Here is an 18,861-nt window from a genome sequence, read left to right on the forward strand (position 1 = left end):
CTCTGGGGCACTCCTAGTTCGACAGCGGGATTTCCTCAAGCTAGGAATTCCAGAGATCCACTAGAATCCGAACGAGGTACCTTTACAAATCAGACTCAATGCGTTGAGAAAGCCCATAGCTAACTAGAGGATCTCACCGCATGAAATAAGTCTCTCTGTACTCGGAGAGATTACCAAAATCACAGCACATTTCCCGAGACAACAGCCAGAGATGACACAGTCCGCTCGGATAACAACAACAGCCACCTGGACCATCATCTATCCCAAGTTCTAGCCAAGCCGTCGCGCATTCCTCAATAAGACCTAAGAATAATGCCATGCTGGGTCATGGCCGATCGCCTAGAGCCCGCCGATCTTTCGATGATGGTAACAGTGGAGCAAACAAGACCTAGTCATTACTCGTGCCCAGTTTGGCCAAAGTTGCTATCAAGCAGTGAGGCAAGAGAGAACTCTAATCGGCACAAGTCTACATAATGTATGACACAGGACGCTCGCCATTCAACCTGAGACCTCCCTTCACTAGTCGCCTCCTTTCATCCAGCCAATACCTCCAACGTTCGTACTTCTCCTTGCGCTCCGCAATGTATTCGGGCGTCATCCCCCAGTCTCGGATTCTATGCCCCTCAATCAACTCTTCCATTCCGAACCGCCTATACTCCGAACCGCTCAGATTGAGCACGATGCCAACCATAATATGCTCCCATAGTATCATCCCGTAATTCGTAGTGTGGTAGTCAAGGCTTAGAACCCTGCCTAAATTGCTCGCCATATACATGGCAAGTCGCTCCTCTGGCTTGATAGCCTCGTCAGAGAAGAGCTTCCTAGCAAAACACCGACGTGGTTTATTGCCTAGCTCGAGCTCTCGATCTCCACATGCGATGCTCTTGTGGGAAGCTCCATCTGTTGGTTCAAGAATATTGACGGTAATATCCTCGATGAAGTACTCATCAAAGTGTCCCAAGTCTCCCGGTCCCTTTTGAAGAACTCCTGTCAACAAGTAATAGAATGACCACGCAGCTCCCTCTGGCCCACCGTCGCCGCCAGAGAAGTCCATGCTGCCCCTGAAGCGGGGATCTAGGTCATCGGTGGGATCAAAGAGCCGGAATGTGGCGTTGATAGACTTGATGTACTTCGTTCGTGGGAGAACTGGAATATGCCAGGTAGGCCAAAGACCATAATCCTTGACAAACATGATGTCAACAAAGTAGTCGGCGGGTATGAAGTCAAGGACCTTCCGGACCTCGTCGTTAAACTGTCTGTTTACCAAGAGGAGGCTGAGGGCGGGATTTTCTGGCTGGATGCACCAGATTCCTCTGTCGCGAATCCCACGACTTCGCGAATGCTGAGTGGCTGAGGGAGAGGCTGGTGGCGTATCTGGAGAGCAAATGACCAGATCAAAGATCTTCTGGCGAGTCTCGCGAGGGAGTTGGGACAGGCTCATGGCTTGAACTTGATAGTAGGGTTGGCTTGGTTGTTGATAACGACGGTACTTCCCTTGTGAGACAAAGGAGTGCTGACATGAGTGATAAACGACATGCGGATTGTGCCGGGAATAAATAATTCCAAGTTGGCAGCTCCGCCAGTGATGGTGAGTCAGCAGTCTCGTTGTCGAATGACGGGGGTGGTGGTTAGCATGGATGTAGCCTAGAACTTCATCCACGGATGCCTATGCACTTTTTATCTTTTACCTATATCCTGGAACAATCCCCGCTTTGAACGCCGTTGGTTATTACACATAACCCAGCCACTGCAATTGCAACCCTCGCCGAGGTATCCACGTGAATTTGGCTCCCACCAGGCAGAAGTGCCGCATCCTCTCTGCACCGGGGTTGTGCTTTGCCAGCGTATGTGGACAGGTGTACTTCTTGTTCTTGTAATCCATCCCGTCCCCAAAAGAGGCCATTGGCCACAATATTAAGGACATGGTCATCGTTAACATATGACGGCATCAAATCCTATTGCTTCAAAATACCGTAAGCTAGGGTTAATAACTGTACCTATTGCTTGATATCGTGGCTGATGGCCTCTTGTGGCGACGCCTTCGAGGATGGCAAAAAAGATTATTTGCAAGTACATTATTCAGCTTACTAGCCAGATAACTGGTAACAGAAATATCAGGTTCCTCTTGACTGGCAATCATGGGATGGAGGCCAGGCCTCCAATGTCATGGCTGACATTACCAAGTCCGCGGACTCAGCCTAACGGGATGAATAGGTTCTTTGTGACTGCACTGAGCAGACCGTCTTGAGAATTTTGCAAGAAGAGAAGTATTATGTTTACAGACCAATTCAACAATCCTTCCGTGAGTCAAAACGGCCGGCACGCGACTTGAGGTGCTCATTAAGTGCGACCGGCCCGACACAACTAATATCGGTGTGGTACAAACTGAGGGCAGTTGCATGAACATCCTAAAGCTTGTTCTAAAGAGCTTGCAAAATCTCTTCCCACATCGGCGAAGTGAGCTGGCGGTCTGGTATTTCATAGATCCAATTACCTCTTCTTGTTGATATCAATGATGTCTCCACAAGGAAAGAGGACTCATCGGGTACAATATATAAGAACAAAATACTTAACACATGGCAGAATTAAAGCCCAATGCTGGAAAATCACGCAAGAATCCCTGCCTTGTTTCGTCAAGGTCACCGAGGGAGACGATGTAAGCTTACGGGGGATGCGTTTGGCTTTTATTCCACTTGCTATTCATTGCTCTTGAACCTGTATTGTGTTTTTTTTTTACATAGCTGAAGCCCAACCCTTGATGAGATAACTGAGCCAGAAGATAGCTCCTGAACCCGATGCCCTCTTGACTGCCTATACCATTCACGAAAAGGCTGAGCATGATTTTCGTCGGGGAAGTGCGTCGGGTATAGAGCCACATACAAAAGTCTTGATGGCTGATTCGGAAGTTGCACATAATCTGCCAACTTCTCTCTTTTTCGGCTCCATCCCCGAACATAATGTGCTATAATGCCGTCAAAACTCACCGAGATGTCGAACTGACAACCCTGTTGCTCGCTGTACCTGAATCTCATGTTTTGTAATTGGTGCGAGAAGACATTTGGGGCTCTGTGTAGAGATGTTAATTATTTATGGAAATCACCAGGTCGACCTTGAGCTAGGTAGGCACTTGGTCCAAAATGCTGCATAAGGCTAGGGGCTTCGGAGCAACTAAGTAGAAACAACACAGCCGTACTTGACCTAATTACATGTGAGCGCCAGGTTCGGCCTTTGCTGGGAGCGTGATCGGCGCCCAAAGACCGCCAGGAATCGAACCTTAGTGACACAGAGTGAGACAGCCCAAAAGGTCGCCTGTCAGGATTACTTCGTTTGAGATACCCAAAATCCCATGTACTAAGTCACATTGTCATGTAACCAAGACAGATATTGGTAAAAACTACGTGGTGATCTGCGGATAACCGTAGAGTCATGCTACTGGCACACTTCAAAGATGAAAAAGAAAGACACATGTGGCCATGAAGATCAACGCAGCCATATCTCATGGAATTTGACTAAAAATCAAGAGTAGTGAAGCGAAAATAAAACAGGTTGGCGATGCCTTGCAAAAATATGAATTGAGCACTTGTGCTCCCCCGGGAAGGCTCGAACTTCCGATCTCCCGATTGTCTGCTGATAACAGTCGGACGCTTTAGCCAACTAAGCCACAGGGGATAGAGATAATACTGTGATCTCATTGGTTGGGATCCCATTGTCAAGTAGAATACATCACTTGGATGCGTTGGTGTGTCTGTCTACTTGACCAAGATGAGGAAATGTACTGGTTACAATGCTGCGTCGGTTCAAGCGTGAATATCCCAAAAGAGCATATTGTTGCACACCCGTGGTAAATACTGCACATCGACAGTGGAGTAGCGAAGGATGGGTGATGTAGACCCTATATCCACAGGTCCGTCACCATAAGCGCAGCTGTGAAGAGCAGACATGTTCACAGCCTCAAACCCAGGTCAGCGGAGATCCACGAGCGCAGAATAGGCCTTTTTCAAGAGAGGCACTATCCATCAGCTCAATGCAGAGGGAACTGAGTTTTTCGATGTTGAATAATTGTGCTAATTTCACGTATTTAGCTTGCTACGAAGGGCACGCCGTTCGTCACGTCAGTCTGTTCACCCTAATCATCGAAGTCCGCGGCACCACACAGCTCAATACATATAGAAAAGCACATCCCAAAGCACATTTCAATATACCTCAATAAGCCGTCATCTCTGTTACTATTTGAACATCCACCTGCAAAAATTCATATCGGATGTGCCACCAACCTCCTTTGCCTCAGCGGCGGCGTTCACTCCTACAACATCCGCGCATACGGTTCAAGGAACTGCCATGGGGACTCTAGCGGCATCAATGTCTGGGACAACCACCGTGTTAGCATTGGGATATGATGCTATGTGTTGATAATGTGGTCTTTGTTATAGTTGAAGCCCTGCCCTCGATGGGATGACTGAGCCATAGATAGAAAGGTTCCAGACACCAGCCGCCATCAAGTGGGGTATTAAAGCAGATAGCATAATAGCTGTACTTAGAATAGGGGAGAGCTTAGGCAGCCTTTAGGCTAGTATGTGACATGAGAGCTAGAAGACCACCCCCCATTCAATAAATCCTAGTGTAACAGGCAATCTAAACCCAACCCCCATAAGACAAATCCAGGCTGTTGTTGTCTACTTCGTCACCATGTATCTCAATGCTGTTAGATGATGAGAATAGACATAAAGAGAGCCATCAAGGTTGCTCCTCCAGCTAGAAGCTTCGAACCCCCGGTAGTAGGCACAGTTGTGGCTTTTCCAGTAGGCGTCGAGATCTCTTCTGTGGTTGTGACTGCCGCGGCGGCATTTGCATCCACTGCGGATAGGGTTTGCAGTAACTCAGGAGTCGTGTAGGATACATCATCCGTGTCGTAGCTCACAGTTGAGAAAGGAAACACGGACACAGGTGAGGCATCCGGGAAGGCGACACGATCGGTGGGATTAGCAGCCAGTTCAAGGGCTGCCCTGTCAAAGGGGGCATCACCAGGGTTGAGAACACTAACATGATCAGCTGTTGTCCGTAGAGCGAGGAGATGACTTACCCATCGATAACATGGGCGACACCGTTAAATAGTAGGACATTGGTAAAGACAATCTTTGCGCCATTTACCCATGCGGTCCCATCCTCGGCCACTGTAAATGTTAAGTTGGCGCCCTGAAGACTTGGCAAAGTTGCGTTGGCCAGTTCCGTTGAGAAAACGACGTCGCTGACGATGTGGTAGGTCAAGACCTCCCTTAAGGTCTCCAGATCGGCACCCTCCAGCACAGAGCCAATCGACTCAAAAGCAGCATCGTTGGGCACAAAGACTGTAAAATCAGATATGTTCAACTTGTCGGCTGAGTCCTAGCCGATGTTGCCAAAGTTATATGGGAGGTCGGCGGCGGTGAGAGCGGCGTTGAACTTGAGGAGGCCGTCGCGACGAGTGAACAGCTGGAGAGGGGCGCCAAAACTGAGGGGCTTATCGACCTTGTGTATGATGACAGTATCGCCGAGTTTGATGTCCTTAACATGGTCAGTATACATCGCAGTCAGAAGTTGGAACAGAGCTCACTGCTTCGGTCACATAGGAGAGGGTTTCCTCGCCTGAGATGACAACGACGTCGTCGCCGTCTTTGACGATGCCATTGTATTGGCCACCCGTAAAGTTACCGAAAGGCTGGCGTTGATTGACAAAGGTAGCGTCGAGGAGTGTCTGCGCAAACAGGGGCTTGTTGGTTACGGCTTTGGAAGGGTAGTATCCCTGGAAGACGTGGTTAGACAGCAAAGCGCCAATGGCGATGCTGTCGTTTTTGAACTCGATGGCTTCACCCTCAGGAATGTCTCTGGGGACAGAGTCAAAGGCCTTGTTGGTGGGTGCAAAGATGGTAATGTTACTGGCGGAAGCGACGGTCTCGGCGATATCTGGAACCAGGGCTAGGAGAGATGCCAGGGTCGAGAGGTCGTCCTGGGAGGAAATCAGGGTAGCCAGGTCAGACTGGGCGACAACGGCCGTAGCCAGCGTAGCGAGAGCGAGGAGATGCATGTTGGGGGGGATGTTTGCGTTGCTGGAGTTGATGAGGCTGTTGATGATGTCGATGCTGTTGATGCTATTCAGCTGGGTAACTAAGGATTGTGAGATGGTCCTGATAGAGGTTCGTTGCTAGCTATATATATTTCATCGAAAGTGCCACGATGCTGATTGTTCCCATCGTGAACCGCCAAGAGACAGCTCCAAGTCAAGGCGTCATTCATTTCTCATCTCGTCGTCGTAAGCGGAGATTCTCATCAACTCATTAAGCTCATAGTGAGTCCATCCCCGTAAAACAGCTGCCGGCGAAAATTGGCCGTCCCCATAAAACCGACCAGGGGGTAATAAGCCTAATTCTAGCACAGCCCTGCAGAAGCCGCTAACGGATTGACATCTGAAGCATAAATCTTGGAGTCATCTACGTCATAGACAGCTCAGAGGAAGGGTTGTCCCTCAAGCGGGGCTAGAGATGCCACAGATGTAACGCTGTCAAATCCTTCAATTGGGAGCGTATACAAGGAGATTAGAAATCTCAATTGTGGCTTAGACTTCCAATCGCACTCTCGGCGACTTCCTTTTCTAGATTTGCCTCATACCTCTCTATAACGGCCTCGTAATCGTCCAGCCAGGTTCCAAGCCATTCGACAGATCCTATGATCCTCGTGTTCCAGTTACACATGTAGGGATCGAGCTTCAGGAGAGACGAGTTGACAGCCATGAGATTGGTCACTGCCTCTCTAATGCGGATCGCGTCCCGGGATAGTACTTTTCCGTAGGTGTTGCCTGGTGCTGTCACTGCAACAAATGCCTTGACGAGAATGGAGAGCGAGTAGCTCACTGCCGGCCCAAACCATAGCGATGGCTGAGCAAGGATTAATCCAGGTTCCATATTCAGAACCAGCTCGATAACGACGTGGCATGCCTCCACAAGTGACCGTAGTGCTACCTCGGCTGCACTGGTGACTTCTGGGGGGCAGGCAAACTCGTCAACACCAATTCTCTCAGCAAGATACGGTGCTCCAAAGAGCATCTTGTTGGTTTCAGTATGTAGTACTGGCTCGTTGACGTAAATGATCACCAGTGTGCGCAGAAAGCGAGGCTGTGTGTGCTGTGCGAGTGGCCTGCTGCCCAGCTGGTCCAGTCTGCCGCGGACATCAGCTTGGGTAACCCTCACAATGTCCGAATCTATGCCATGGAACGAATGGGGATGGCAGAGTTCCAGGGCATTGGCAACTTCGGCATGAAGCCTGACAGTATAGAGAATCTCCAAGAACAAAGAGTCCGAATGATCCTCTTCCAATGCGTGTAATGCATCTTGGTGAGGCAAGCCCCACTCCAAGGCATGTATTCTTCTGAGCCCGATGGCTGCCATTTTCGAAGCCATCCAGGAGGCCAGCCAGGTCTACTGCATCTCTGGCGTTGGATGGCCTTGAAGACAGAAAAACCATGCTGCTGGAGAGCTCTGTATTGATGGACGCCCCAAGCCGAAATCCACAGCGAGATCTTCTGCTAGTGAAACAAGCTGGATGCTATTCGCGTGGTTGCTATCCAGAGAAGGTTTTGCCCATAAGCCGGCTACCAGGGCAGCTTGGATCAAGTCGTGTGAGGGTTTTTCGAGACCGACTGCAGCTGAACCGAGGATTTCCAGGACTCTGGTTCGCAATTCCTCTTGAGTTTGAGAATCGATGGTGGTGCCGGTGGGCGATAAAGTGAAAGCAAACATTGCAGCGAGTTTAGTAGGCATTTCCTTTCTTAAAGACTCCAGCCAAGACCTTGTCGAACTGCCACTGAGCATCGGAATGATGGGCCAAAATGATCGAACAGTGATTGAGCACGCCTCAAGAGGTCTAATCTGGGATTCATGATCAAGATTTGCATCTAAAAATGCGAGAAAAGTGCGCCCAGATGGTACAGGTGTCACCACTGTCGAGTTTTCATGACCAGACAGTCTGTATGTTGAAGACTCGGCTGTCTCCAGTCTCTCCTGTAGGTTCTTGACGTGTTCCTCCAGCTCCGCGATCCGATCTCTTTGCCATCGTCTAGCCGCAGGGACACAAATGAGACTGGAGCGTGTGCATCGTTCACAGACGCTTGGATCGTTGATCGAGGGCTCGCATTTGGCCTTGAGGTTATGGCAAGCTTCGCAAGCACGGAGCCTTTTCCCCATTTCTAGTGCCTGATGGACAGCTCTGTGGATGAGATGCTAGAGAGTCAGTTTAGGAGCAGTCTCAGCTGAGAGTTGTGGGTTTGAGAGGTGGAAATGGTGGGTCGAAAGCGTGAAATGGCAATGCGGAAAAGAATACATACGAGGGCGAGACGTCACGTGCTGAAGGAAAATGCCCTCGCAGAACTAGGCTTTCAGGGACATATAACTAGCTACGTGTTGGTTACTATGAGAGTGGGTAACCATGCCGTTGGCAAAATGTCAGCATGCGAACTCACTTAGCAGAGCCCTTAATGGAATAACTGAGCCAGAACACAACTCCGTCGCCCTGCTGGCAGAGGATTGTGTGTCGGCTCATACGATCTCTATAAATCGCGGCCGCATATCTTTTTGAAGTGTAAGGGAAAATGAATGAGAAAGAAGAACCAAGAACAATGTTGACAGAATATCTAGTACTATACAAGACTCAAACAATACCCAGATAAATGAAGTGAGAGTTCTTATGGCGTACCTGTCATTCCCAATGGTTCAAGTGCTCCCAGAATGGATTCACCTGATCGTCATCAAATGCCTCCCCATTTAGTCTAGCTCGAGCACTGCGAGTTGCCAACCAAGTATACCCGTTTGTCTCTGGACCTATATCCTCAGAATACTTCATGACCCTTTTGACCTATGCCTCACATAATTCTTCCGGCTCATCTCTTTGCGCCTGGGCTTCTTGCTTGAGATGCTTTAAAGAGCTTTCTTCTTTGCGTAACAACTCCCGCACAAAGCGTACGGCAGTTTCCAACTTGACACGTATAACTGTGTATTGTGGCAGCCTACGGTCATGATCCCTTTCAAGTAGCGAGCCACATCCTCGCGCTCACGTCGGGCACGAGATGGCCCTCTAGCTTCTGATAGAGACTGATCGTCGACAACCATATCTAGCGCCCGAAAAAGATGACACATGGTATGGCCGTGATTTCGCCACGACTGCACCCGCTGGCTTGGCCTGGGACCGAAGAGTGCCGATCTCTCAGCCAAAGGGTTCATTCCCATTTCTTGATCAAACTCGGGATAGAAATCGACCATGTCGCCCAGGTGAGCTAATATCACTCCACAAAAAGCCTTGTGGAATGCCGTGAGTTCCTCCAGGTTTCGAGGCCCTTTCTCGCCAATTTGAACGGCCTTGGCAAAGAAGCAATGCCGCTGGAAGGGCGGCCGTCCGTCATATAAACGAAGCCATTCGCGATACACATAGCGGCCAAGCCTATCACCTTCAACGCTAGTGACTGATGTCGGCTCGAAGTAAGCCATGATTTGTTTGTTCAGGTATTCGATTGTGTCTGCTGCCGCGAACCATTGCTTAGACAGGCTTGGCTCATTGGTAGTTGTCAACAGTCCACCTCGACGCCATCCCAGGCTATAAGGCTCGACACTGCGTAGGTAGAGGGCCGTTTCTTTGAAGAAGATGGCCCGCAACTCTTTGCCGATCAAAGATGGTGCTTCGTCAGGCAGTGAGTTCCAGATCGCCGCCTGGAGATAGTTGGCATTGTAACTAGGGCAGTCTTTTCTGTCCATGTTGATGTCGGGGTTGACTGGGTCGCCATATGGAGGACATGTAATGAGATAGGGTGAAATAGCGGAGAATGACGGTTCAATGACTTGTATAATGCCAGTGCCAGTCGTCTTCGATGATTGGGGGTTGCCTGACATGATGTCTAGCATGTAGGAAGGATGTTGGCATTCATGCGAGGGTTGAGCTATTGACGGGTTCTAACGACGAAGATTGTCAGCCAATTGGCGTTATATCCGAGAGAATTATAAGGTTTTGCTTGTGAATCCAACAGCGCATAATGCCGAAACTTTAAAGTCAGATGCCGGAGATGACTTGGATTGGTAAAGTGAATATTCTCATTTTCGTTGTTTCATGAATGACGACTGTGAAAGAGGTCGTCAGCCACAGCAGCCAAAAATATAGTCATAAATACATGACGGCATCAAAGCCATACCCTAAATCGGCGTAAATTAGCCACCCTCTTTGCCATGTAAAACAGCAGCTTGAGTGATTTCTTATGGGAATGGACTTCGCCATGAGTCATTATCTATCCCACCCCAAAGTCATTATGACTAGGCTTTTATAGATTAAAAATGAGTGTATCTGAAGCAATGGCAACTCATCCGTAATGTACGGGTAGATCGAGGAACATCTGGGGTCTCACGTGAGGGCAGCGCATCACAATCCCCGCAAGTCTTATCCCTGAAGCGAAACAAGCCCCGCCACTATGATCCTTGGCTCTCACGGATTGGAGAGGCATGATTCGTGCTGTGGAGGATTCAACTCATGATGGGCCAGCATGTAAGGTTTATTGGAATTTCTTCAGTCATGAGCAATTGAATTGTCGCGAGATGCATCCGTCTTCATAATTAATTGTGAGTTGGCACCGGCTGATGCTCGGGGTAAATACCACCGATGATGTTTGCCTCAGGCCGGCACATGACCAACCGCAACACCATCCATCAGTCGCATCCTTTGCTTGTTTTTCTCATTTCCATCGTCGGTTTAGCGCGCTCTTTCCCTTATTTTGTGTCTTTACATGGTCGATTGATTTTTATTTCACCTTCTTTCTCGTCACTTACCTGTTTACCCGGTTGTCAGCACTTTGCGCCTTCTCGCCCGCCCCTCCATCGCCTCATCGCCTCATCGCCTCATCGCTGTCGCATTCTGCGTTCCTGCGTCCGACCGTTTGCGCTCCCTCTTCACTGGACTCCTCTCGATCGATTCGTACATTTTTCCTCTCCAGCACAAAACGAGCGTAGGGGATCCCGCCCGACACCCCAGACACAGCCTCTCGTGGCTGACGGGCTCCCATCATGACTGGACTACAGAACAGCGAGTGCGACAAGATTCGACCCCTTTTGCCGATTTCGCCCCCCTACAATATACTTCCGAACCACGGGCGATTCCGCAAGACGGTCAACATTTGTGGAAAGTGGCCATGGGAGTTAGCCCAGGAGGACAAGATCCCTGATACGTGGAGCGTGAATTTGTTGGACGAGCTCGCACACGCCGTCCGAATCGTCGAGACGACCGGTATATCGCTCGATGAATTCATCGAGCAGCTAAACCGAATCATCGAGGAGCGGATTCCATCGAACAAGGCCAACTGGAGTAAAAAGTTGATGAAAACCGATGCCACTGCTATCATCAAGTGGATGACGGACAAGAAGAAAGGCATCCATCAACAGGATCGCACGACCAGAAGCAAGTCCCAGGCCCCTAGCGTTAATCGAAATAAGGGCAGCCAAGATTCACGGCAGAGTCTGTCTACCAACACGCCCAGCGGTAAGACTCCCGGAGGCCATGATGCTCCAGCTGGAGACAAATCTTCTGTTGCCCGACATGGGCCTGGCTCGCGAGGCGGCGAAGATTTGTCCCAGCAGAATCAGAATGTTACCTCCAACATTACACGCGATGCGACAGCCCCTTCTCCTGAAAAGCCCACCGGCCAGATGTCCGCCCTCTCCCCAATGGCGAGACTGCTGACAACCGTCACCAGCGTTGACGCTGCGACTCCCTCCAGAAAGCGACCCCGGATGTGCGACAGTTCTCCGCCAGAGGAGACGGCCCGCAAGGCTCCTAGAAGCCGCAAAAGCGATGGTGGCCATCGTGCCATGACTGATGCTCCTGTAAGTTCCCCAGCCGTCTGGCCTGTTCTAAACTAACTTCTTCCCCACAGACCCTCTACATGGTTTGGCTAAACAATGAGTCTGGCCAAGCCAAGCAGCAAGTCGAACTCTTCAAAGACTGTCGCACCGAACTGGACAAGTCTCAAGCGAAGCGCAAGGATGTTAGTGCGCAAGAGCAGCAGATTCAGACCGAGCGCGAAGCGGCCCGTGAAGAGGTTCAAAAGCTCACTCGTGACGAGCAGCATCACAAGCTGGCAGTGGACTCGCTGCGGCCCATTGTTGAGCAGGCAGGTTGTCCCGCTCAATATCGAGAAGCATTCGAATTAAGTGAGAAGTTGCTGCAGGCGGCTCCGAGCGACAAGAAACGTGCTGAGGAGCGAGTCTGCGAGAAGGAGCGCCAACTACGGGCTGTCGACCGCGAACTGGGCTTGTTGGACGGCGGAATTGAGAGACTGACGGAGGAGATTGAGAGACATCGTGAGGCGGCTGTTCAGATAGAGAAGGAGCAGCGCGTTTGTGATATCTTACTCAAGCTGGTTGGGACTGGTGTGACGGGCATTGCGAGCTGGGATTCGCATCGGTTGGAAGCGTTGGGGGCTGTGGTTAACCAGGTTGATGACGATGACGAGATGGAGGAGAATGACGAGGAATGGTCTGAGGTGGAGGGAGAAGAGGAGGAGATGGTGGAATGATGAGATGGTGGAAATCAGCATGTGGGATGACTTCCCTGATGGTCTTGTGTTCCTCGGAAAGTCATAAAAGAGCAGACTCACACTGCTCTCTGAGGTCGTCGAGTGATGGGAGGTGGAGGGAGAAATTGTCAAGCATCCATCCGTCGGCAATCGTTTGGTCAATCTCTCGCTTGAGTTTGGCTTAGTATTCCTCCGCTACTGAGAGGAGTATGGCACCTCGTTCCACTCTACGCTTCATGTTTTGAAGACGGACCAGAGCGATTTCCTGCAGAAATGGGAATGCATCACGGACTCGGGTAGCCGCATCTCTCATGTGCCCCCACTCGGTAGTCTCAAGTGAAGTAGCTTAGACGACCTGGCCGACGCGAGCATTGACGTCTTGGAGCGACTCGCAAACTTGGTCAAGGGCCTCCTTGTACTATGTGAGGTTGTAGGCTTGGTGTAAGGTTGGGTCGTCATCTTGGCCTCGGTGAGCGCGAGTGAGGGTTCATGGAATATGTTGATAATTTGGTGGGCTGTTCTATTGGCCTCCTGTTCCTCAGGCCACAGTTTGGGCCTGGGAATATCTTCCGGCGTCGGAGTTCTCATGCTCGGGCATATCGTGGACAAAGAGGCCGAGGCCCCTTAGATCGGTCAGTATACAAGCTTTGAAAGTTCATGGGTGACTCACTCTCTGAAGAGACAGAGAAAACAAACTCCCTAGAGCTTATATATCTGGCCTGCTCAGCTTCAGACACCAACAGGAGAAATTCGTCTGGAATGTCGATCGGAACTACAGAAGCATCGGTAGGCATCTACCACTGGGTGGTCGAGTCCGCGCCGACCAAATCGATCATGGACAGTTTGCCGTAAAGACACTCTATTCGAGTTGCGTCAGAGCTCCAGGTACCATTTCCTGATCTTCTCTGTTCGAGCATCTCATCAAGGCGTAGCCAGATGAGTACGATGCGTTCAAGGGCAGAGGAGGGAAATAACTGGGCAAAGTGCGTATGGAGAAGGAAATAGGATGACTTGACGTTGGGAAGAGCCTAGGTTAGGATGCGGCGGAGATGTGCCAGGAATTGGTCTAGGTTTAATATATCCCAGCCACTCTCAGGTCGAGCAGTGGGTATTAGCTGTTGCTGGCCATCAGTTGCAGGGCTGAGAACAGTTGATCCTGGAGACATTCGATCTTCCTCGACGGTCAAGGTTGGGAGGGTATGGTGAGGCTCTTTTCCAGGTCTTCCAAGAAGAAGTCTTCGGGAACGAAACTACCGTTGGATATGGTATCGCACGGTTTGTATCGAGGGTAAAAGGGAGAGTTAGAAGACCAGATCAGCGTGGCGGCATTGTCATTATCTGCTAAGTGCAAAGGTCCTTCTAAGGGACGAAGGCCGGGCAGGCATCTCCATCCTGGGTCCTCCTCAGACACCTCACCAAACAAGATAACCCGCGATATGGATATGAGAGCCGTCTCGAGGTTGGCAATTTGGTCAAACCAGTCAACAGGTCGGAAAGGGGAGGCGGGAGGATCTCGTGGGGTGAATGACATCCGAAGGGGAAGGGATACTGTGAAGGGTGTGATCAAAGTGGTCAGAATGAAAATGATGCTGGTTCCGATGGAGACGGGGAGGACAAAGAGTTGAAGCCATTGCAAATTTGGTTGAGGAATTTCACTCAAGGAGAAGGAAATGGGTGTGCTGGGAGTGTCTGTCCAGTCGACGTCATGATTTAAAAGTACGGTGCATGACGGCTGGGACATGTTCTGACAGAGATGCCTGTCGTGGACAAAGGCGGATGGGTTGCACCGAGGTTCATTGTCGGAATCATCGTGAGAACTAGGGGCAGGCACTTCGTCAAGGGTCAGAAATGTGACTTGTGAACAGTATGCGTGCTCACCGTTGTTGTCAACGCGGTCCAAGTGCGTGGGAGACGAGTGTCGCCGCAAATGCAGGCCGAGATGTGGTGGTGACTATTGGGGAGTGTAGGCATCAATCCTGTGCCTTGAGAGGTCAGCCTCATGGTTACTGTTGCTGATCTTGTCAGCGGGCGTTGGATATGCCTTGATGACACCGAGATCGACAATGTAGTCCTTTGAGGGACTGTCGAAGGCTGGACATTTTCAGAGCTAGCAACACGTGTGTGGTCATCGAGAGACTCTGGACTTGATGGCGTCTCCAGAAATTGAGCTGGTTCGGTCTCGGTCTCGGCATCGATTATGGCATCAGCGTGCGGTGGATCTTGAGGCTGAGGACTATCAGAAGACTGAATGCCGCCGTCGGAATTCGGATTCTCTTTCATGCTGGATGAATACATGCGACGCCGAGAAGAGGCGGCCAGCAGTGAATCTGAGCTAGCAACAATTGCCAACTGGTCAAGCCCACCGTGCGATGCGACTTCTCGTTCAAAACAAGCGGCAAGACGAGTGCTATCCCGTGGCTGCTGATATGATTCTCGCCGTTGGACTCTGAAGCGAGGGGAAGAGGGAGGTTTCTTTGTTGGGCTGGGAGGCATCTCAACAGTGAGCAGGGCTCAAGTGGGGGGGGGGGGGGGGGGGGGGGGGGGGGGGGGGGGGGGGGGGCGGGGTATGAGATTAACGTCGAATCGCCTGGAGGCGAGAAAAGTAAAGACAAGAAGATGAAAGTGATAAAAGGGGGAAGAGGGAAAATTAAGGAAAGAAAATGTACAACGATGTGGGAATGTGAGCCGTCAGGTAAAGGCCGAAAAGACAATAGCAACCGAGCCTTCACACTCGTCTGTGCGCAGCCACTAAGAGCAGAACAAAGAAAATATCAGGTTGTGTCCTCCATGACGAATGAGAGGTAAGAGGAGATGTTGATGAGAGTTGGACCGAGAGTTAAGTTGAGGTTGAGTTGAGAAATCGCTGCTTGATGCAGACGAGCTGGGGACGAGTGGTGGTGATGGTATTGAGTGGCTTCTTCGTAAAGGAGGCTGTACGGAGGGCCAGAGATGGCTCTGCCGCAGGAATGAGCTGTGGCTTGCCCACCCATAGTGTTGGTGCTATTGGTGCAAGGATGAGAGCTGTCACATCTGGTCGGAGTAAGGAGGCTCACATTGGGAGATGAAGGAAGTACAAGTTACGCGTGAGGATATCTTTCACGACGCTGGTCAATTCGTGAAAGTCGTCAAGGCCATCCAGTGTTGGTGGAGTAAAACGGTGGAAAACGTTAACGGGGGCCGTACATACCGTTTTAGTCTCCGGCCGGTATCGGCGTTATCGGCTTGGTCGAGTGCACAATTCTCGTCACGTGGGATGATGGATAAGTGGATGAACTGAGATGACGTAAGCCTGCACAACTCTATTGTGTGCTCAATGCTCAATGCGCGCTGCACAAACGGGTCTACACAACGCACAGATGTTTTTGTTTAAGTAGGTACTCTTGATAGTGGAGCTCCATCGAGCAGCGCTTCATGAGAGGGACAGTCTTTAGAAATGATCTCATGAGAGAAATGCGCCCTCAAAGGCGGACCTTGCTAGAGGAAGGGTGTTCGCAAGAGATATGGTACCCGTTGAGGGTGCGTCTCTTCCAGAGACAGGAGGCTCTTTGGAGCGAACCCGCACGAGGGGGAACTCATTCAGAGCAGTCTCAACAGGAGTATGGTGCTCATCGGAGCGGTCTCACAAGAGGGAATACTCTCCAGAGCGAAACGAGCCATCCGGACAAGTCTCAGAAAGAGCGGCCTCGTAAAGAGAAAGGACGCTCACTGAGAGCGGGCAGCCTCATAAGAGGGGTTGCTCGCGGTAGAGTGAGGGCTCTCTCTGCCCCTGAGAGGTTTAACCTTTCATGATGCAGCTAGGTATGAGTCTTCTACTGCAGGCAGAAGAAAGGCTAAAAAAGGCTACTATATTAGTATTAGGATATGATGCTATAATGCGTTAATAATGTGGTCTTTATTATAGTTGAAGCTCGGCCCTTGATGGGTTAACTGAGCCAGAAGATCGTGAACTTGGCGACGCCTTCAAAGAACCAACCTTGAAAGTCCCAAATCAAAAGTGTTCTGCTGGTTGGCCAATGAACTAAGTGATGGGTTGAGAGGACGTCGAAACCGCATTAAGCCAAACAGCGACTCTAGCCGTCATAGTCGAGCCATGGTCTAAAGAGTAGCGCAGGCGCGTCTAGGCCCAGATGGTAGACCAGAACTCTACAGACCAATACTACAACCAATCGGTACATCGACCCTTGCAGCTTGGCAAGGCAGCGGACCTCACGGAGTGAACATAGCCGCAAGGCATGGACAAAATGAAGATTAGCGCTCAATGATGGCATATTTGGAGCTCTCTATGTCCTTTAGAAGCTGGAAAGGAATGCCATTGACTGCTCAATACGGCCAGTTGAAGGACGTGGAAATATTGACAGAGAATGGCTCGGGTTCTGAAAGCGACTTTGCTCGCCCGAGGATAAACTCCAACTGCCTGAAAGCAGCCGCCGGAGCATATTGCGGTACCATGTGTCCACTCGTCTTGACCGTTGCAAGCGTGAAGCCTCTCTCAGAATGAACTGAACCCTGAACACTACCGCCCGACCAATTGGGCACGTTCTTGTCATCGTTTGTGATGGACGGAAGCACAAACTCATCCTTGGGAGGCTTCTGGAATCCTTGTTTGCCGTTCCACTTGAGTGCCTGGACTGCCAGTGCCGTCGCGTTTGGCTGGATGATATAGTCCGCAACGCCAGATCCAATGAGGACATTACCTGTCTTCTCGATAAGCGTCTGAAGTTTCTTCTCATGCTCGACAGGGTCGTAGTTATCGTTATTGTCGATAAATACCGGGCCTGAACAAGACGCCCACTCTTTGGGCGCTGAAGGGGCATGGATGGCCTTGCGAACACCAGGAATGTTGAAGAACAGTGTTGCGCCAGGAGGGGTGTATTCAACAGAGGGGAATCCCAAAATATCCCATAGTACAGGACATGTATCCAGGACATGGTAGACGTTGAAACAGGGGTTTATGACGGTTTTGATGTCATCAAAATTGGCAATGATGTCGCATCCCTGGACTTGTGCGGGCTTCCAGGGCATCTTGGGCGGAGGGTAGGTTAGATGAGAGTCCAAGTACGCATCGAGCCCACAGTCCTTGTTGTTTTTGTCGAGAATCTTCTTATTCTTATCCGGAATGGCAAAGACACTTTCCCAATGGCGGAAGAAGCCTGGGAACGACGCATGGTCGAAGGCCAGCTTGTCGGAGTATGGCATCACAGGGTCGTAGTACAAAGCGCCGTGCACGTCAAAGTACGTCTTGTCCTTCTTTTCCAGCATGGCCGCGCCGACGTATGGTACGTAAACGCCAGCGTAGCTTTCGCCTGTGACGTAAATCTTCTTGTTGTGAAGGCCAAACGTGTCAACCAGCGTCTTCCAGAAGGTGAGGAATTGAGCTGCAGTCTCTGCGTTGTTCTTGGCGGTGACGCGGCCACTTGAAAAGCCTGTTCCGATAGGATATTCCACCCTGAAGAGTTAGAAAGGGTCTAATCTGAAGTGAATGCGAAGGCGTACCAGATGACATTGGCTAGTTTGTGCCATGACCAAGCATTGGGCATGGGCTTGTAGGTTCCATACTTCCAGGAGAAGGGTCCGTTCTCTTGCGTGAGGCCTGGTAGTTGTCAGTCAAACCAAGTTGCAAACAAGACTTGCAGACCCGCCTTCCAGAGACGAGCACCCGGGTCCTCCGTTGAACCAGATGACCACATCATCCTTGCCACTGGGATTGACGGTGGGGAAGAACCAGAAGAAGAATTTCGGGTCGTTGATGCCTGTTAGTTTTGGGTTTGCGGGCATCAAGCCGGCGTAGCTTTCGCCGACATCGAAGGAGACTTCAGGGATGCCGCTAGGAGATACATAATAGGCTGAGAAATTAGCTCAAGACTCCTGGACATTGACTGTGCTGCAACTTACGAGCCGACTTTGAGTTGTAGTACTGGGTATGCGCCGGTTTGTATTGATTAATAGAGGCACCTTTGCAGAGGTTTGCCAGGCCGAAGACGGTAAAAAGGGTTGTCTTCCAGTGCATCTTGGAGACGAAAAGCGACGATGGCCTATTGGCTCTGCAGATTCAGGACGGACATGAGTCTGTTATATGTTGTCAATGCTCGTAAAAATATTCCTCATTCTTTCAAAATCCGTACATAACTTCCTGATTCTTGCAAGTCGAACGATGATGCCGTCCGACTTAGCCGGGCGATCTCGTCACTTTCTCGTACATGCCCCTGTAATTTGCTCCTGGGAACTTTTGATATGCACAAGTTCCAGAGAAGACTACAAAAGTACACGGCAATCACCTACTACGTACA

The 18,861-nt window shown here is 50.4% G+C and overlaps 4 protein-coding genes and 1 pseudogene across 5 annotated transcripts, besides 1 other annotated feature; 1 reads left to right on the top strand and 4 right to left on the bottom strand.

The window, feature by feature from the left end:
* Positions 1-466: 466 nt before the first annotated feature.
* NCS57_01455500 (uncharacterized protein) lies at positions 467-1,441 on the bottom strand (the record flags this gene model as incomplete). The annotated part of the gene is made up of 1 exon (XM_053064156.1): positions 467-1,441. The coding sequence occupies one exon, from the start codon at positions 1,439-1,441 to the stop codon at positions 467-469; it is 975 nt and encodes a 324-aa protein (XP_052906439.1).
* Positions 1,442-4,702: 3,261 nt separating this feature from the next.
* Positions 4,703-6,139, bottom strand: NCS57_01455600 (annotated as a pseudogene). Its single transcript has 4 exons — positions 5,591-6,139; positions 5,460-5,541; positions 5,081-5,345; positions 4,703-5,036 (listed from the first exon to the last, which is right to left on the bottom strand).
* Positions 4,703-6,139: a sequence feature.
* A 2,803-nt stretch (positions 6,140-8,942) lies between these two features.
* NCS57_01455700 (uncharacterized protein) lies at positions 8,943-9,908 on the bottom strand (the record flags this gene model as incomplete). The annotated part of the gene is made up of 1 exon (XM_053064157.1): positions 8,943-9,908. One exon carries the CDS (start codon positions 9,906-9,908, stop codon positions 8,943-8,945), a length of 966 nt encoding a protein of 321 aa, XP_052906440.1.
* A 1,158-nt stretch (positions 9,909-11,066) lies between these two features.
* NCS57_01455800 (uncharacterized protein) lies at positions 11,067-12,574 on the top strand (the record flags this gene model as incomplete). Its single annotated transcript, XM_053064158.1, has 2 exons — positions 11,067-11,882; positions 11,933-12,574. 2 exons carry the CDS (start codon positions 11,067-11,069, stop codon positions 12,572-12,574), a joined length of 1,458 nt encoding a protein of 485 aa, XP_052906441.1.
* Positions 12,575-16,894: 4,320 nt separating this feature from the next.
* NCS57_01455900 (Carboxypeptidase) lies at positions 16,895-18,581 on the bottom strand (the record flags this gene model as incomplete). Its single annotated transcript, XM_053064159.1, has 4 exons — positions 16,895-18,020; positions 18,068-18,164; positions 18,214-18,417; positions 18,467-18,581. The coding sequence occupies 4 exons, from the start codon at positions 18,579-18,581 to the stop codon at positions 16,895-16,897; spliced, it is 1,542 nt and encodes a 513-aa protein (XP_052906442.1).
* Positions 18,582-18,861: the final 280 nt, after the last annotated feature.

The sequence above is a fragment of the Fusarium keratoplasticum genome, chromosome 13, assembly GCF_025433545.1.
Source record: "Fusarium keratoplasticum isolate Fu6.1 chromosome 13, whole genome shotgun sequence".
In the NCBI taxonomy this organism is placed as follows: domain Eukaryota; kingdom Fungi; phylum Ascomycota; class Sordariomycetes; order Hypocreales; family Nectriaceae; genus Fusarium; species Fusarium keratoplasticum.